Source organism: Talaromyces marneffei, chromosome 1 (assembly GCF_009556855.1).
Source record: "Talaromyces marneffei chromosome 1, complete sequence".
In the NCBI taxonomy this organism is placed as follows: domain Eukaryota; kingdom Fungi; phylum Ascomycota; class Eurotiomycetes; order Eurotiales; family Trichocomaceae; genus Talaromyces; species Talaromyces marneffei.
The window spans coordinates 1,047,880-1,066,852 of record NC_072348.1 but is presented as its reverse complement, the minus strand read 5'-3'; the positions used below and the strand labels follow the sequence as shown (position 1 = coordinate 1,066,852).

At 47.8% G+C, this 18,973-nt stretch overlaps 5 protein-coding genes across 5 annotated transcripts; 2 read left to right on the top strand and 3 right to left on the bottom strand.

The window, feature by feature from the left end:
- Window positions 1–81: 81 nt before the first annotated feature.
- EYB26_000388 (uncharacterized protein) lies at window positions 82–5,035 on the top strand (the record flags this gene model as incomplete). The annotated part of the gene is made up of 4 exons (XM_054259704.1): window positions 82–158; window positions 222–1,084; window positions 1,197–1,250; window positions 1,473–5,035. 4 exons carry the CDS (start codon window positions 82–84, stop codon window positions 5,033–5,035), a joined length of 4,557 nt encoding a protein of 1,518 aa, XP_054115679.1.
- An 805-nt stretch (window positions 5,036–5,840) lies between these two features.
- Window positions 5,841–6,881, bottom strand: EYB26_000387 (uncharacterized protein; the record flags this gene model as incomplete). Its single annotated transcript, XM_054259703.1, has 2 exons — window positions 5,841–6,411; window positions 6,499–6,881. The coding sequence occupies 2 exons, from the start codon at window positions 6,879–6,881 to the stop codon at window positions 5,841–5,843; spliced, it is 954 nt and encodes a 317-aa protein (XP_054115678.1).
- A 319-nt stretch (window positions 6,882–7,200) lies between these two features.
- On the bottom strand, window positions 7,201–10,565 carry EYB26_000386 (uncharacterized protein; the record flags this gene model as incomplete). The annotated part of the gene is made up of 2 exons (XM_054259702.1): window positions 7,201–10,407; window positions 10,479–10,565. 2 exons carry the CDS (start codon window positions 10,563–10,565, stop codon window positions 7,201–7,203), a joined length of 3,294 nt encoding a protein of 1,097 aa, XP_054115677.1.
- A 778-nt stretch (window positions 10,566–11,343) lies between these two features.
- EYB26_000385 (uncharacterized protein) lies at window positions 11,344–13,830 on the top strand (the record flags this gene model as incomplete). Its single annotated transcript, XM_054259701.1, has 2 exons — window positions 11,344–11,537; window positions 11,595–13,830. 2 exons carry the CDS (start codon window positions 11,344–11,346, stop codon window positions 13,828–13,830), a joined length of 2,430 nt encoding a protein of 809 aa, XP_054115676.1.
- Window positions 13,831–14,674: 844 nt separating this feature from the next.
- On the bottom strand, window positions 14,675–16,248 carry EYB26_000384 (uncharacterized protein; the record flags this gene model as incomplete). The annotated part of the gene is made up of 3 exons (XM_054259700.1): window positions 14,675–14,949; window positions 15,006–15,999; window positions 16,072–16,248. 3 exons carry the CDS (start codon window positions 16,246–16,248, stop codon window positions 14,675–14,677), a joined length of 1,446 nt encoding a protein of 481 aa, XP_054115675.1.
- Between the last annotated feature and the right edge of the window lie 2,725 nt (window positions 16,249–18,973).

Genomic DNA, 18,973 nt, shown 5'->3' with positions numbered 1-18,973 from the left:
AGTACTTATATCCCCTGCCATTCATCTTCTCTGTTCTTTCTTCTTCATCTCTCTTCATGCCATGTCGACGACGCTCTCACCATGCCTGCGCTTCGCAAAATAAAGCAGTACGGCCTGACAGAGCTGTACATATCGCCTGGGAGGCCCGCGCAAGTCGAGTAAGCTTGCCCCTCGTCTAATGACTGATATAAGCTTCAGATGCTGATGAAACCACAAAATAGTGTCGTTCTCGTTCATGGGCTGAACGGCCACCCCAAGGACACTTGGACGAGCAAGACCGGCGACATCTTTTGGCCCGTTGATATCTTGCCCGAGTTCCTGGAAAATTCAAGCCTGCGCATTCTCACATACGGCTACAACGCCAACGTTACCGCGTTCACTGATGGCGCCTCCAAAGATCGCATTCACCACCACGCAGAGACTCTCGCCAGCGAGTTGCATGCCAATCGAAGCCTGCGCGGTTGTCTCGAGCGCCCCATCATTTTCGTCTGTCACTCCCTCGGGGGCTTGGTGGTAAAACGGTGCTTAATTATGTGTCGAAGCCAAGAGAGCGACAAGTTACGCCATCTACGCTCAATCTATATTTCCACCTTCGGTATTTTATTCTTGGGCACCCCTCATACCGGCTCTGACATCGCAAAATGGGGTTTGCTTCTACAAAAGATATGCAGTGCCGTCTTCCCCAAGAAGTTCATGGACACCTCTCCACAACTGGTCGAAGCATTGAAATCGAATAACGAAGTGCTCCAGAACATTAATAGACTATTCAACGACTTCTTCGGTCGGTTCCACGTGTACTTCTTCCACGAGACCAAACCCCTTGACATGAAGGGCACCCGCGAGTTTATCGTGGACGAGTCTTCTGCTGCTCCAGATATCCAAGGAGCTGAGCGCATGGGAATCGAGGCAGACCACAGCTCTATGGTCAAATTTGAAGATGACAGCTCACCGGGGTTTGAGGCCGTTGCTGAAGCCATTATCCGCTATTCTCGCGAGGCGCCGCCTGTAATCACTGGTCGCTGGAAAGAGGAAAGGGCACACGTGCAGCTACAAGTCCACTCCATGGCTGACGAGCTCACTCGATGTAAGCATTAACCATATTGTCCCCTTCTTTTCTCTTTCTCCCAGGTCTCCTGGTCTCCTATCTTCCTATTTCTCCCTTTACATCGATCTATGCTAACTAACTAATCTCTTAGCTTCAGTCGAGCTATCCCACGAAGCTCACCAATCAGAAGCAGAAGCTAGAATGGGTAGGACTCCATATTTCCTTACAAATTCTGATGGGCCTCCGAGCTTGATGACTGCATATGAGATTGAGGAGGCCGAACCGGTTGAACCACGATAATTTGATTAATGTCCTTCCACATCATGTTTCCTTTCCTTAACGATTTGACGGTCTTATATATCTTTATCATACAAGAATGAAATCTCATCTCAACAAGCGAGCTGATGTGCTTTGTTTCTTCTTGTAGGTAACTCCGTACCGAACCTTCCTCTACCCCCGATATTTTCGGCCGACCCTACCCCTCGCATGGCGCAAAGTGTCGAGATTCTACCTCCTCAGCGAAGCCCACTGTTTGTGGTCCCTCCCGGATTTCACCCGAATGCCACTTTCATCGGAATGGACAAGGAGTTGAACGAACTTCATGTCCGTCTTTTCAACACCAAGAGACGCGAAGAAAGGGCGGCGGCTGTTCTCATTTGTGGCGGTCCTGGCTCTGGAAAGACGCATCTTGCCCGTGAATACGTTCATAGTCATCGCAAAGATTTTCCAGGAGGCATATTCTGGATTGACGCAAAGTCTGTCTCGTCAATGTCGACTTGTTACTGGGATGTTGCCCAAGCTGCCGCACTGACTGATGATAGCAAAGACTCAAAATATCCAACTTCGACTGATGCTAGCATCTTCGTGGAGCAAGTTCGTCATTGGTTTGAGTCAAGGGAAGAATGGCTCATTGTTTTCGATGGGTTAAACTTTGACGAATATAGCCAACTGAATGCGTTCAAGAAATACCTGCCTTTTCGAAAAAACACCAGTATCATTTATACTTCCGTGGACCGAACGCTGGCAAAGAAGCAACGACTTTTTGAGCCGTATCGCCTGACTGTACGCCCTTTGAAGGCAGAGGAGGCTCGTCAACTACTCTTTGATGACCTGGATATTGAGAATCCGACCCCTGAGCAATATAAGAAAGCGACCGAAATTGTTCACTATTATCAAGGCCTCCCGTTAGCAATTCATGCTATTGCTCATAGGCTTACTGCAACGCGCAAACCCTTGGAGAGATATCACCTGAATTCACATCTGACTGACCAGCGGCTCGCGGAGCCTTTCATTGGTATCATGCATGACCTCCGCACTCATGAGCATTTTGAAGCAATGAATCTTATCAATTTACTGGCATTCTTCGGACATCACGTTCCGGTCGGTATGATCAGCTGGGGGAAAAGCGCACTCGATGGCCTACCCATATTGACAAGCAGTCGACCGGGTGAGCCTGGCGATCTCGACACCACGTTGGGCGTACTTATACAGTACGGGCTTATTGAGAGAATCTCCGATCGTTATCCGGGAAAATCACTACTACGCCACGATGATAAAGACCCCAAAGTCGAAAGCCCCGAGAGTGAAATTTCAGGATCAGAGTCATTTACAGAGAGCATGACAGCTTCTGGGATATATCAAAATGCAATTGACGTCATAAAAGTCCACAGTGTTGTGCAAGCATTCTTTCGGGACGAACTGAGGATTGTTGACGGGAAAAACAAGCAGCAAATGAACGCAGGCTCTACTGACGGTGCAACGTCGCCAGTACCTGATGAACAGAATTCGCAACCAATCACTAGCTTCTACACGTGGTGGCTACTGAACGCAACGAGAGTTTTTTGCAAATCCTATGAGATTGCCCGACATAAAATGATTCGAGATCGCCCCGGGGGTTGCCTTTTCGTGAAAGATTTGCGAGAGTATGAGACTCATGCTGAGCGGCTGACGTTTCACTACAGGAAGATTGATAGTCGCTATTCAATATCGATTGTCAAGGAGACAAAGCAACATCTCAAAGACGTAGTGCGAGATATTCGGGTGGAGATTGGCAAGATTTCCCCAAATGCATCCGAGGAGTCCCTCCGTCATGCAAAATCAATATTCGATCGATATAGCAGTTCATCTTCGGGGCCCTCCTCACTAGAGGACAGTATGGCTTCCCATCGCTCGACGTGGAATGAAGCAGATTGGGAGTCCGTCAAGGTCCAATCTCCCGTAGAGCTGGCTAATCCACAGCAGAACCCTTTTCAGTTTCCACTTGCCAGTATGTATCAGGAGAGACTTCAGGAGCAGAATGATGGTTATCTTACCGATGGTGAAGGGGGCCTCAAAGTCAAATCACGTCGATCATCGGCGGACTCATCAAGGTATAGTGAGATTACCGAGATACACTCTCCAGCCGCTCCGACCGCACCAATAGCTTCAGTTGATGGGCCAGACCCTGTGCCTACCCCTGTCCCTGCCCCTGCCCCTGGTTCTGGGGAGTCGGGTTGGGAGACCGTTCAAAGAAAGAAGAAGGGTAGTAGATCGTCAGAGTTGCCCAAAAGACCTAAGTTTCGTGGCAGACTCAGAGATTTGGGATCCTTTCGGCCTTCTCCAATCACCAAAATGTCATCTGCTCAAGGAGAGGGCTCCATGAGTCGAATTTTGTCTGGCTCCAGCGATAAGAGGAACCCAACCCCTACGAATGCGAAGGAAATTCTGGCTTCATTCCATAAGCCAGATCAAATGGAGAACGATTTTGCATGGACATCACCGGTTGTTTCCCCTCCAGAGACAAAACCTTCAGCTGAGAATCCACTACCAACACCCAGTCAAAGTGCACTGAGTGTCCCGTATCGACGCAGCAACCCCTCCTCCAAACCGCGGCCCCAGAGTACGATAGAAAACAGGTCAGACCTTCAACCGGACGGGCAGAGCAGGAGCTCCAAACCGTCACCGACGTTGGCCGAATTTGGGAAGCATCATCGTCTAAATCCCATGAGCCATAGTGACCCGTCTCTCGTGGTGAGAAGAGATCAATCTCATTCTGATCCCAATTCAGCGCCGGGGTCTCGAAATCATTCGAGGCATCCTTCGTCTGTGATTCCAGCGTCATTTAGCCGTGAGTCTTTGAGAAATTCTATTCCCGGTCCTCAAACATCTAGATTGAACCCGATGCATCCTTCCTTTATCCCAAGACTCAGTACAACTGAGTTCGGCTCTCGATATGTCCCTGTTCCAGAAGATGGGATGATCGATGTACAAAAGCGGAATACTCGTAGATGGGATCAGAATCCAATCTATCCGACTCCAAGTATTTCTACATCCCCTCCTCGACAATTTATGCCTGGGGGATACACATCAGAGCCGCTTTCAGCGGATATGTCTCGCGATCCATCGGGTCAATCTCGCGCTTCATGGCAGACAGATCCTGCTCCTGCTACTCGGCAAATATCGCAGCAGTTGCCGCCACCGCGGCCGCCTATTGCTTTTGGTCCTCAACTACCTACCTCACCAACATATACTATGATATATGCGCCGGAAGGTAATACACGTAGCCAAGCAGCTGCGTATGCAGTGCCAGTGGCTGCACCTAATTCCGTCGACTATCTAGGTCTTGGCAGCCGCTTTGAATACGGTGGTGAACCTGATACAGCTGCAGCATTCAATGAGCCAGCAGTGAATCAGAGCATATTCTTTGGCGAACACGAGGTCGATGTAGACGAAGCACGTCGGCGAGTCCTGGATTGGAATCTGCGCCAGTCACCTGCATTGGTCTACGATCCTCGAACTGGGCAGTCATTCTTAGCAGCACAAGCACCACGCATGCAAGCTCAGCGATCAGATCCGGGGAGAGCCATTCTCCCGATACCCATGGCCATCCCTATGCCAATTCCAGTTCCTGCTAGTCGACGGAGATCAGGGAGTTCACCTGACCCAGTCTATCCTGGGTTAGGATTGGGATTGGGAATTGATCCTCGATATTCATCCCCTCGCAACCGATAGTTGCCTTTGTTTCTTTTTCTTTGTTTCTTATGTCTTTTTTGTCTTGTTGATTATTCGTTGATACCCCCCCCTCCCCTTAATCATAGCATGGTGTTACGGTACGGTCTTTGAAAAAAAAAAAAAAAAAAAAGGCAACAAGGATTAAGCTAATTGCATATGTTTAGCTCTGGCAATGATTAGGTACTGGTTAATATCTTGTTTTTTGTTTTATTTTCATTCATGCAAAGTTGGAGTTGTTTCTTTATGCAAAAGAAGGGCGTCGTCGCATTTAGTGGCGTTTGAGTTCAAATATACATGAAGCATGAAGCATGAAGCATAAGGAATAGGAGTTGAGAGGGTAACATGATACCAAAATGGGAAATTTTGTTATTTGCTTTCTATAGTGCTACCCAGGTATTGAGTAGTTCAAATGTATCAATTTGTCTGTCCCGAACATGTATATTTACAAGTCAATTCCTCAAGATACCGATAAAAAAGCTCTTCCTCTACCACAACTCGCTCTCTGTCGGTGATGATTACCTAGGTATCCGCATGAATCGAAGTCCTCTGAATGTCCCTGGTTGGTGCCCAACAGTGTTCCAAAGGATACGTCAAAAGTGAAAATTTAACTCTGATTCAATATCATGTGATTTCGTATCTATCATCAAACCGGTAGATAGGTAAGTATCAGACTTATCTAGGCATCCACAAAACAGATTTATACTTTTCAAAAAAAAAATTCACCAGGGCGTTTCTGCAGTCTGCCCCATTCACAGACATCGATGGCTCTTTGCCTCATCAATTTCTATCAATAAACAGCAGCTCTCTACCGGCCCCGATACGCCGGCTTCCGCTTCTCTGCGAACGCCAGCAGAGCCTCAAGTCTATCCTCCGTGTCCACCACTGCATCATAAGCCGCATTCTCGGCCTCCTCGCCTTTCTCGTGCTGATTCAGAGCTTGCAACGCGGCCTTGATCGCAAGCGGACCACCCTCACAGATATCCAGCGCAAGCTTGATTCCCTCATGCAAAACCTTATTTCGCGCAACTCCTTCTTGCTTCTCTTCCTCGGGAGTGACTTCAACTAACCGATCGCAAATACCCAGAAAATATGCCTCTGCGCCGGAGACCTTTCGACCGGTGAGGATCAGGTCCCGTGCACGACTTAGTCCAATCAGGCGGGGAAGACGGTAGGTGCCGCCTGCGCCGGGGATGATGGCGATACGGGTTTCGGGCAAGCCGACGATACTGGTTGATCCAAAGACGCGCAGTTGGGTGCTCAGGGCTAACTCGAGACCGCCTCCAAGGGCGACTGAAGAGATTGCAGAAATCGTAGGAATGGGTAGAGCTTCGAGTCGCGACAAGGTGCCGCGGAGTTTTGTCAGGAATGCGTTTGTCCTGGTTAAGTAAGAAAGAAATCCAGTAAGCTCATGCTAGACAAAAACAGAAATTGTGTAAAGAGAAAAAAAACTTAAATCAACGAACTCTTCCTTGGTCATATCCTTCCTCTCCTTCAAATCAGCCCCCGCACAAAAAGCTGAATCTGCATTGCTCGCAAGCACCAAAGCCCTCGTCGGCCCATTGCCTTGTTCTGCGCTGATAGCATCCACCTGAAACCTCAAGGCATTCAACAATTCTTTCGAAATGGCATTTCGAGCTTGTGGACGATTGAGTAGTAGGACGCGCACGTACCCCGATCCCGGTGCGGGAACTTGTTGTATGTTAATTGTACTGCCGCTTGCTTGTGAGGCAGCTGTGCTGTTGGCGCGGATTTGGAAATAGGCTGTAGCGCGCGAGAATGATGAAGACGTGGTCGTCGACCGAGTAGGTCGGAGGATTGAGAATACGATAGCGCCTCGAGGTGGCATGGTGTTCGTGTGTAATTAATTGTGAATAATCTGTGATCTATAGTTGTTAACAAGTGACCGATGGATGTAGTTGTACGTCTTCGGAGGGCAGTAGAGCTGTAGAGCTACCGGTAGCTGGTTGTATGTATGCGGGGAAGTCCCATGTCATACCGGTACGATCCACTCAGCGTCCCGCTCGGTTATCATCGGTAGGTTAACTGATAGGTTTCAAAATATATCAATTATTTGTACAAAAAACTAATTCTATTATACATGTATCATTGTGGTATCCCTGGCGCCCAAATGCATATCATCAAATATTTACAGTGGAAAATCAACCCTATATATCAGGATGCAAATACCGTGCAACGTATGCTCGAACCTCATCGTCCGAGGGCCATGATCCCCAAATTGCTGTGCTCTCAATAATCTCGTAGGCCTCTTCAACTCGACCGTCGGCGAATATGGGACGAGTCTCTGTAATATCATCCTCTTTCTCGCCGGCATGGTAATAATAATCGTGGGGCGCCTTGCCACTCACTGGCACAGACAACTTGAGCTCATTCAGATCTTCAAGATAAACTCTCACAGCCGTCAAGGTGCGCCGCAGCATCTTTCTGCCACCTCGCTTCTGATCAGCAGCTTCCGCAATTTCCGATGCGTATCGACTCATCCATTCAAGCAGATTGAGTATACCGTCATAGTCCTCCGCTGTTCCGAGAGCTCTGACAAAAGCATGCAATGCAGCAGGAGTGGGCACCTGAACCATATCCGGCACATTCGATTCAGGCAGTTCAGGCGAGGAAGGCTCGCCAATATCGTCGCTAGAACATTGATTTCCAATGAACGTAGGATGAATCGGTAGCACAAGACGATCGAAATAAGACTTCAAGACCCGAACCCCCTGGAAAACGAATGACTCGAAATCAGTCGCAATGGTGACATGTAGCTTGTCATTTTGCCTCTTCATTCGCTGGGCTAAGTATAAGCTTTCTTCAGCTGCCGCTATACTTTGAACCCCGACACCGACTGCTTGAGAGAATATTTGACAAAGGACGATAAAGCCCTCCATCCCAGGCTCAAGTGCCAATTCTTGCATCCAGTGCATCACTTCGGATGTCTCGTACCAAGCAAAGTACCAGTGCACATGTGCTTTGACTAATCTTTCGTCATTTGGTCCCCTTGGCGAAGCTAAAGCCTTGAGTAACGGTAACCATGCTGTCACTCGCCGCGGCTTTCTGGCAAGCAAGAGTTCAACTGCGTGCGATAATGCCTGTGGATGACCGTTCCCGTTGCCTTTTCGTAGGACGTCTTCGTCGGAGAAAAATGTGCTCGTATCAACCACGAGCTGCGATGGTCGCTGCATCAGAATTGGGAAAAGATCCGATTTACGAAAACGATGTCCGGGACATGGGAATTGTGATTTGGCGCAAAAGAAGGCAATAATCGAGTCGAAGAGGCTAAATTTCATTGCCTTAAGGGTAGCCAAACTATCCCCTTCAAGGTCCCCAACATAAAGAGTACTCACGGCCTTCGTTTGTTTTGGGCTCAGAAAAGCAGCCATGTATCTCAATCCCGTTGAAAAATCCGGCGAAAAACGTACTAGTAAAGCGACAAAATCAACGCCCGGTAAGACCCCTTGTGATATCATCCGCTCAAGCAGTTCTTCAAGTGTTGGCGGCTCTGTAGGAACATATGTCAAGTCGCGAGCCGAGCTTGGTTCTGGATAAACCTCGAAACCATCTCCCGGAAGGGGCCCATTCTTAGTATTTATATCGTCACTTTCTTCCATCCTATAAATCAACTTTTTTGCCATGGCATGGTATACTGGTTCACTGGGAACAGCATAACGAGCTTCGTACGATAGAAAACACGCCCAAGCCTCCCGTAAAGTGCGAGTTGCATGAATTCGGCTTGCCCAAATTGTTGAAACAACCTTGGACTCTTTAGTACCAGGCCCCAAAGACTTTTGTGGTCTCGCTAGACTCCGCGTCTGGATGGTGGGAGTGCCATCCATATCCCAGCCCGCAAGAATTGCAGCTACATCATCCCAGGAAGAGAGAGCGTAGCCAGCTTCTATCATCTGAGACAATACTTGCATCGTGCGACTCCGCATACCCTCGTTCCCACGCTCTGAGTCAATTCCCATTCGAGCTTCTTTCCAAGGGGGCCACGAGAGTGCCTTTTGTTTTGCAAATATTCTTTCTGCCGGAGTTTTCACATGGGCCAATTGTACTGCCATGATGGCTTCATAGCCTGAGCGATTGACTGGTATGACGGGGTTGTGGGCAGCCATCGCCTTGAGTAATTCAAATTGTGCTTGTTGCTGAATAGACGAAGATAAGTATGGCCGTACTCTCGACGGTATCCCCAATAATCTAATACACTCATTGAAGCACTCAGCTCGGAGTCTATTAGTTTCCCACTCCATTGGTTTCGAATGAGTAAGCGGGAGCAGATGAATCAAATAGTAAGCGTAGGCCTGAGCGATGTTGAATTGGGCCGCCGGCAGCATTTCACGAGCTCTTCTCAATAAGACGTTTATTAAAGAGTGAGCTTTTCTCGCAGATAGAATGGCAACGCCATACTCGAACGGTGAATTTGCAGCATTTGAATCCGTTACCGATGTCATTGATTTGAGGGGTCGCCGAAGGAGATAGGATAATGAATAAGAGAGAAGAATCCGATAAGCGCGCACATCGATATGTGGGCGATGAAGAAGTATTTTCACAACAAATATTGGTGTTCGTCGTCTAGACGGGTTCTGGCTATCCCAGAGAAAAAGCCTCATTGCGGCTCGTAATGAATCCTGGGCACTAAGAATCCACGCCCAGGCGGCTACATCTTCTGGAGAATAGCCTCTGCTGTACAATATCCACCGGGTTCTTCGAGTAAAGGTTTCAGAAACTGTCAATATCGCTTGTTCATCCGAACCGGAACCTGGAGAAGCTTGCGATCTCAGGGATAACAGGTATTTTTGCAAAATTCGCGAAAAAACATTATCATTCATATAACGGCCGTGTTTGATGTGAGGCAAAGATTCGGTAAGAGCGCGAAAAAGTTCCTTGTTGAGACTGCCATCTTCATCACGACTATATTTCTCTTTCTTAAGAAAAAATGATTCTACCTCAAGACTCGTCTCCTCCCAAGGCCGTTCATCTTCCCAGGGGTCTATTTCTTGACGCGGACGAGAGGAGGGTGCTTCCCTTTCCAGTCTCACACCATGCAAGCCGTCATCTGATATACCAGTGGATATGATGTTGCCCAAATCATCTGCACGATTGTCGGTAGATTCTGTCGTGCCATTCCAAGGGCTGTTGACTGAGATGGAAGTCGCTGTCGATTTATTCGGAGCTTCCGAATAGTCCGAGACCAAAGAATTCAGTGACCTCGAACGCAGCTCCTCCCAGTATGCTAACGGGCCACGAGAAATGCGCGGTGTATCACGATCATGATGGGAGGCATCTATAGCAGCTTGGGATAAATTTGCAAGGCGTCGAATGCGGATGCGCGCACATCGAAGACAAGGAGTGCGTCGGAATGGGTTCTGTAAAGTTTTGGCAAGAATAGTCAGCCCATTTTCGCTCCGGCGAGATTAGTAGCCCGGTGCAAACCAACCTGAATAGATGTGCTTCTGCATAACTGCAAACTCGACAGTGCTCTTAGCCCCGAGCTGTAAGAGGCATTATTCAAGATAGATGACATCCATGAGAATGTCCTTGAGCCTTGAATAGACCAAGGAGTAACGCATTCGAATCCTCTGCCTTCTATACAGATGCAGACACTGCTGATAGCGCAAATTGATGGTCCAAAAAGCTCTTGCTCGCAACGTTGAACGCGGATCAGAAAAACTAACGACAAAATAAGCAACCAGGGAAAGAAAGAAGGATGGCCGCGGCACCAATCAGCGACGCAGGATTATTTCCGGTTGGCAGCTCACGTGATGTAAAGCTTGTGAGTGGCTGGCGTTCCCGGCGTCACAGGACTTGAGCGCTAACCCGCATTGGGCCAACCGTAGATCGTTAGAGAATTGAACCTCCTTCATTGACGGCCTATCCTTACCTGAGTCCTGTTCTCGCTTCGAATTCTAGCTGGATCTATCGAGCTTCTTTCTCGATTTTTTCTGCTTTCTTCAACAGCAATTCGTGCGTGGTGCCGCACGATTACACCCCCCCCTGTGCTTCCCGTGCTGTTGAAAGCCGGTCGACGCTACGGTGCAGAGGCGTTTTTGCGATCCCCGGACGCGATCACCAGCTTGTCTCAAAGAGTCGAGGACGCACCTTCGCAGCGCTTACTTAGCCCAGAAGTCGCCTCGAATACATTAACTTGTAACCAGTCGTTCATTCCTCAATTTCATGGTCGTGGCTTGACGTGCGCCATTGATTGGGATCGCTTCCTCGTGGGGACGTGTTCTTGTTTGCGCGTCTAGAAAAAGTTCCCGGACAACGCCATGGCCAGTGAAATAGCAGGGGAAGCGGCCACCATGCCCCTAACAAACGGGGTCCTCCATCCTCCATCAGATGAGTCTGCAACACCCTCGACACCTGGAAAACGAAAGCGTGCCTCGACCCCAGAAGCAAACCCCACGCAAGAGAAGAAATCTACAGTGAAAACTAGTGAAGAGGAGAAGGTAGAGCTAAACAGGAGTTTGCGCTACATTATACAGATTGCTGCTCAGTAAGACCGACAGTTCGAAAATTATTGGCAATTTTCAGGCTTGCTAACCCAATTCAGGGATGATGAGCATCTTTCCGCTTTCCGTTCGTCCCTAACACCATCGTCGCCTTCAAAACCTCGCTCCAAACGACCAAAGCTCTCGGATGATGATAACAATTTGGATACCATCGAAGCCCGCGTCGCTGCAGAACAATATTTGTCATATCAAGGTTTTTTGAATGACGTGGACCAGGCATGCGCAGCTATTGTCGAAAGACAGACTGCGGTTGACAATGGAGATGTTTCATCAGTGCAGACGAGGGTTGCGGCTCTTAAGGATCGCTTAAACGACCTCATCCATCTAGCTCTGTCTCAAGGTTCTGCCCAGGTCAAGATTGAACCTGCTACCGACGAATCGCCTCGAGATATTACACGCCACGACAGGAAAACTCTGACCCTTTATGGGGGAACCTCCTCCAATGCCAAACAACTCTTTTCTAGCTTACAGAAGTTAAATGACCCCAAATCTGCCTCCGATAAGCCTGTGACTTTCCCTGAGGACAGATTGCCGAATGGCATTACAACTACCCGAGCCATTCCATTCAATTTAGAAATGGACGAAAAACCGGTCAAGACATTTGGTGAAGTATTTGCGCCGCGCTCCACACTTGCTCAGCTAGAGCCTCCACATCGGGGCCGAGCCTGGGCGAGGGATCCGTCGAGTACCTGGGTTGACCCATTTGACGCCATCACAAATTATGATGCAATTTTAGGACAAAAACATCATCATTCATTCGCCAAACTTCCATCTGGCTGCTGGCTGCATTACGGTGGAGATAGTGTATCTCACTCGTATTGGAGTCGACGAGAGAAAGAGCAGAATCTCCTTGGGAGTGAAGGGGAAAGCAGCATTCAGAATGCTCGAAATATCATCGACGATACAGCCCTCCTATACGGCGCTTATTCCTCATTTGCTCCTTCATTCGACAGTTCACATGCCGTTATACAGTCAGATGCTAAGAACAGCATGTGGTGGGCGAAGAGGGGCTCTATACGATTTAATACGATGTTAGCACTTCACAAAGCAACTCGACTAGACAAGGATCAGACACTTCCTGAACTCGACGAAACTACTCTAGAAGAGGACGTCAAGTCATTCCTTGAAAAAGGTTCCCTTGAGGCCAAACCGGAAGAGACAGACGAGGCAGTTTTGGAAGACAAGGATGTTGATGCAGTACTTCAAGACATCTCTGAGCTGTTGCAAACTTTGAACTCTTTCCGTCGAAATCGCAATCTGGAATTACCATCGCAAGGTGAATCGAAAACTGATGAAAAGGCCGGAACACCAAGTTCCCCATCTGCGGCAGAACTTGCAACGTACGAAACTCTGAAGTCGGGATTAGCGGCCATCATCTCGAACCTTCCTCCCTATGCTGTTGCAAAATTGAATGGAGACCAGTTAGCTGAGCTTAATATCAGTCAGAAGATCCTGGTGGAGATGCCGACCTACAACGGAACCATGGAGGAGGATGACTATTCGCTCTTACAGAGACGACTCGCCGCAACTGCCCCTGCTGCAACGCCCTCGCGAACAGGGTCCTATCAAGCCACTCCTGGATACAATCAACAACGCATGTACTCCACAAATGCCCGGCATCAGCAACCAGCTACTGGCCCACAGAGCTACTACCAGGGCCGCCCATCGTCGTCTACGCCTTACACTCCCGGAGCTAGTACGCCACAACAAAACTATGCCGGTCTTCGTCCGCAGGCCTCGCCATCCCAACGGCCAAGCAACATCCCCGCATATTCGCCGGGGCAATATCAGCCAAGGGCTACACCAAATGGCTACGCTCCTTACAGCGGACAATCGGTCCCTTCCCCGGGACCGGGTTATCAACAGAATCCTGCATATGCTGCAGGAAGAAGTGCTTCTCCACAAAAGCCTCAAGCGTATGCCACACCACAGAGCGCCGCGCGTACAGCGTACCTGAACCCGGCATCAGGGAACGCTCAGCGGTATTATCCTCAGCAAACGGGGCATTCACCTGCCGCGTACGCGAATTACCCACCATCGGCAACACAAGCTCCGGGACAATATGCCATGTCTCCTAATGTTGCAGCAGCTCATTATCGGAATGCGGCCGCAGAACAGGCTATGGCCCTAGCACGACAGAAGGCACAGATGGAAGCCTCCCGTCAAGTATCAGGAACTCCTAATCCTCCACAAAGCATTGCGCAAGCCTCCTCTCAAGGACGAAGTGAAAGTCCGGCTACAAAGCAGAGTGCTACTCCTACACCAGCCACTTCATGAGTTCTTCCTTCAACTTCTTGTTTTTCTGTTTCGGATTGGTCTAAACAAAGGATTTATTTGCCGCTTTGACATGCTCCTTCTTATCTTCTATTTGTTCTTTTATTCCACTTAAACAAAATGAGTTTGGCAGCGGATCGGCGCTCGGTGTGTGTATGTGTATTAGAATCCCTGTGTCCCTTTGGTATTATGATTTCGTATGGGTGTTTCTTGAACAGTGGCTCCTGTCTTTGTCTAATCTATTATTATCCTTCCACTTGCTCCTTTCGGGGGTTCCAATTTTCTTCTTGCCTTCCAGCCGTGTTTAAAGGAATGTCATTGATGAATCAATCAATGACTCGGGGTGGCAACCGTCAACACATAAACAGGTGTATTATTTCAAGTTTCAATTCTCTATCTCTGATTTCCACCCCAACCCTTTATTTTTATTCTAATTTCTGTCTTGTTCGATATCAAAAAGACGGCACCAGGGCAGATCAGCTAATCTTTGTTGGTATTTTGTTCTGCTTTACATCTTTTCGTTTGTTAGGATAGAAGGAGGTAGTTGTGTAATAAATCCCATTAATCGTTATGATCATTATTTCGTTAAACGTAGTCTTCACAAGTTTGGTAATGTATACATGTGTTGGTAGGTATCGAACCTTGGAAACAAATCATAGCACACTTTTCCCGGTTGCCTGCACCTGTATCAAAGCCAACCATATCCATAGTTTGGAGGTATCAAATAAAACAAATGAGAAAAGCAGAAAATACCCGAGCCCGAAAATCCTGCCGGGGGAATCAAAGTCTAAAGCGAGTTTTTGAAGCGCAAAATTGAGACCAAATCGAGAGGTTAGGGCTAGGTTGGTCAATAAGCCAAAAGCGGTAATAACAATGCAGTTGCCAGCACGCCAATTATGAAATAGAGAATACTAGCACTGTTCTCGCCGCGTACAGTTGCTACTGGAATAGCGTCGATTGCAGCTTTGAGGGAAACCAGATCTAGGTCATGATCCAGAAATCGAGTTTCGTTTTTGGCGATGGGTGTGTTTTCGTTCATCCAGGTACGGTATGTTTGGATATCCTTGGATGAAGCCTTAGGAAGGATTCGGTTTAGTTTGGCGTAATTGGTAAGGGCGTCATCTGATTTCCGGATTAGTCTAAGTGTTCACAAAAGGGTAGAAAGAGGAGTAACTTACTGTATTGATTGACTTTATAAGCAAGCCTATCAACCAGCTCCAGACGCCGCGCGTGAAACGCCGAGTATCTCCCAGCAGCTTCAACATCCATCCGTCTCGAAGCTGGTTCCATTTGTTCTGACCCTCCTTTTTCGACCATTGTAGCGCGATGTTTCGCTTCATATTCATCCATCATCTGAAGTTCCTCCTCTAATTGCGATATCTCATCTTGCAGATGCAAAATAATGCGGTGGTTGACATTCTCGAATCGTCGGTATACAGGAACGAGTCTCCGGTCTCCATTCTTTGGATCCGTCGATGATGGTGATGTTGAGGAATCCAGCTTGGAGGCTAGGAGGGCGTAACCTGAGAATAATTTGGGCTCTGCACTTGGTGTTTTAACGACTTTATTGTTCTTGTCGCTCGGTTCAGTCTTTACCAGTTGACCTGCACTTCTTTCCGGGGATAGTGATATTCCCCGTCTAGAATTTTTGCTTCGGTCTCTAATCTTTCTTTGTCTGTGAGCGTGTGGACGGCCTGTATGTGAACGATGTTGCTGCTGTTGTTGATGCTGCTTCTGCTGGTGATAGTGCATGCGCTCATTCATGTAATAGTCCTCAGGGGCCGAATAATCCGAATGCTCGTCGTGCTCGTCGTCTTCGTCGTCTGTAGGTGGCGGGCTTTGTCTTTGATGTACGACTTCACGGCGGCTTCGCGCTTGTGCGATCTTTTGTAGATTCTGTCTATTGGCCAAGCGCAAATAGGCTGTTGCAGGTGAGCCGTCAGGAGATGTTGTTGGATCACTTATAACCGAGTCTCTGGAAGTAACTGAAAATGTCTGCTCCGGACTGCTAGCTCGAAAGGAGGATTCCGGTGAAATAAGGTATGAGGAATGTGTATCCCTAGTATCTAGCGGTGGTTGCGCCTGAGCAAGGGCTTGCAACCCTTCCTCTTCCTGACCGTCATCTGAATCCGAGTCGGTATTTTCGGATGATGTTGAGGATGAGTCGCCTTCCTGGAGGAATTGAAATACATTCGGTTTGTTAGAAGGCGCGCCAGTTTGCATTATAATAAGCTCGGTTCCAACCTGTGTCTGTTGCTGCATCCCTAGCTCTGTCTCTGGCTTGGAAGGCACACCCGGGCTTGCTTCTATAACTACTGGCAAGGGAACAGCAGATGCCGGCGCCTTCCTGGCTGTTGAAGGAGGTGGTTTGTTGCGGGCAGCCCTGCTGTCCTTTCGTCGACCGGCAACACTCGCAGGCATTGTAGTGGTGTGTTCAACCTATCGTAAGGTTCCGATAAAGGTAACAATTTGATGCCAGTTTAGGTCCTCAATATTCATGTCATATAACAAGATTCGTTTTTCGAAGTGAACTCGGGTCAAGAAAGTTGAATAGGCGCGACCAGTCAATATAAATTCAAAAGATGTTCAGGTCACATTCGAAACGCGAGTTTGAAGAATTCCCAGGTCAATAGGGGTGAAATCAGGTGCTACTCTAGTAGCACTACTTTGATCATGTAGTAGATATGACAATGTAGTACGGTACGACACCTCCTTGCTGCACCAGTACGTAACGCCTATCAGGGCTCGGGCTCCCAACCCTAGATCCGACCCCTCCTTCAGGGTAGAAAGGGAACCAGAATGCAAGCGGGCCAGCCGTATTATTATCTTTGGAACAATGAAAAGACAGAACGATCGAAAAAAATGTCGCCGATTGCTGATCTGAAGGCTTGGATGTTGTAGATAGAGTGGACGCTACGGAGAAGTCGCAATCTGAGTCTGGGGAATGCAATTCTGAAACGATTCAGGTGCGGCCCCCATCGTCATCATCTTCAATGTCTGAACGCCTGGATATCGTACTATAATTATAGTCTGTCTCTTTGTATTTTCATCTTCCGGTTGATGTTAAGGTAAGACAACAAAACAAGGTGGAAACAATGAAAGAAGTGTAAGCAGACGGGAAAGAAAAAAAGCATTTCTATTTCTCTCTTTTTCTTCCGAAAATGTGAGGCTTCAAGGCGGGTCACCGTCGAAATCCCGAGCGGTTTGGTTGGATTATCAACTAAAAGCGAGTAGTTGAGGAGGGTTAGCGTGACTGTATCATGTTGTAACTCATTTCAGCCAGTCAGCTGTCAGGTCATACGAACGCTTCTCTTTTTCCGACCTGGTGCAGGTCAGAGTCAAGACTAAGACGCCGTATTGGTGCCAGTGGGACGATGCTTCGTTGGCAGTCAGCGACTCGCTTACTGGTAATCCGGGGCCTCCTTGCGTCGCGTTTCGCAGATAACGAGTCAAACTTAACAGATGAATTACGCTACAAGTCTTTATGATGAACAAAAGGCATCAACTAATTATTCATTTCAACATACTCAACCCGGGGATGTGAGGGTAGCAATAATGGTCTTGTAACACAACTTGAGATCAACAATAGCAGTAACGCTAACACCGACTAGTCTCACTAGTAGATTTTAGACTCTGAAGAAGGCTAGAAGCATGACTCTGGTTAGTTATCGATAACGAAATGGATCAGTCAATCAAGAACCAGACTGCCGGGGCGCCTTCAGGGCTTGTTTAGTCTGAAGACTTAGGGCTTCGGATTGACCTTGGGGCGCCCTATCTATCGCGAAGGCCCTGTGGATGTACTAGTTCTTCCAAGGCTTCCATCCGATGTCACCGCCCCAGAGATCATTCGTATTGATTTTTGATCCTAAGCGCGCAAATTATGTCTCTCTGTACCGGTAACTCTATGTATGTGTGTCTCGTGTCGCAAAGAAACTCAGCCGCATGCGCAGTATTCCAAGTCAATTCAGCTGCCTGAGCGTTGACATTGTTCATGCATATATAGCAAGCGCCTACCCAGGACTCTGTAAATAATAGACATAATTGATTTTGACAGCAAATCTACGCATGTCACGCTTTTGGATGCAAGAATCCGCGAGAATGTGCTTTCGATCAAAATCCGATCAACTAGATGACGATGTTCCGCAGCAACTGCCAAAAGTCATTATAACCAGAGCATCGACAGATCGCGAGGTCTTTGGCGACGACGATGTCGAGATACACCTGGAGCATGCGGAAAGATATGTAGGAAAGAGGAAACAGAATCAATCTGCGCAGCAGAATCCAGCGAAACCGAAACGATATCGAACTTAAATATTCACCCAGCTAGAAGAGGCAGAAGTGTGTACACCCTCGCCATGTCAATGATAAACACAATTACATATGTATTCTTGCTCATGGATTGTCTGTCATGACACTGGCACTTTCTATGACAATAATGCGGTCCTCTCAGGTGTTGAGGCGCGACACCTGGGTGTGGATGGGACTTTCCGTTTTGGGAAAGATTAGGGCTTCAGACATATCTTGCCACGAAACAACCTGCTTGGCAGAACGCATCCACATATACGTCAGCTTTGAATGCAAGCCGTTTGGACTCTCCTCAACAGAGGAAGTATTTTAGGGTGTCATCTTGATCTTATTCCTTCCAACACAGTTCTATTCGAACATTATTTCTACAGAGCATGATCAAGCTTTCATACACCATCGAATCCAGGCCTAGGCAACTTAGGCGCTTACATAGCTATATTCCGATGCTCTACGGGTGTATATCATGGACAAGCACACAGAACACCTCTGGGCCACCTATTCGTTGCCTGAGATGGGAAGATTTTGTCTAGTCGGGTTGAATGATGAGGTGTACAGACTTGGGAGGAACAGACCGGAAATACGAGCAATCGGTTCTCATCCGACTTTCTAGAAAGTTCATACCAGAATGACTGTACGTACATCAATCAAATTACATTTTAGATATCGCGAGTACCAGCTCGTAATTATCGTTACGACCTATATAGCAGCAAGCCAATGAACATGCGTTATTGTAGCTTATATTCGTATGGGCTCGTAAAATATACATTCCGGTAATTTATGTTCGATCATCATAAATAAACTAGGAATAGCTCCGTTCTTTTTCCACCATCACAGGAAACGG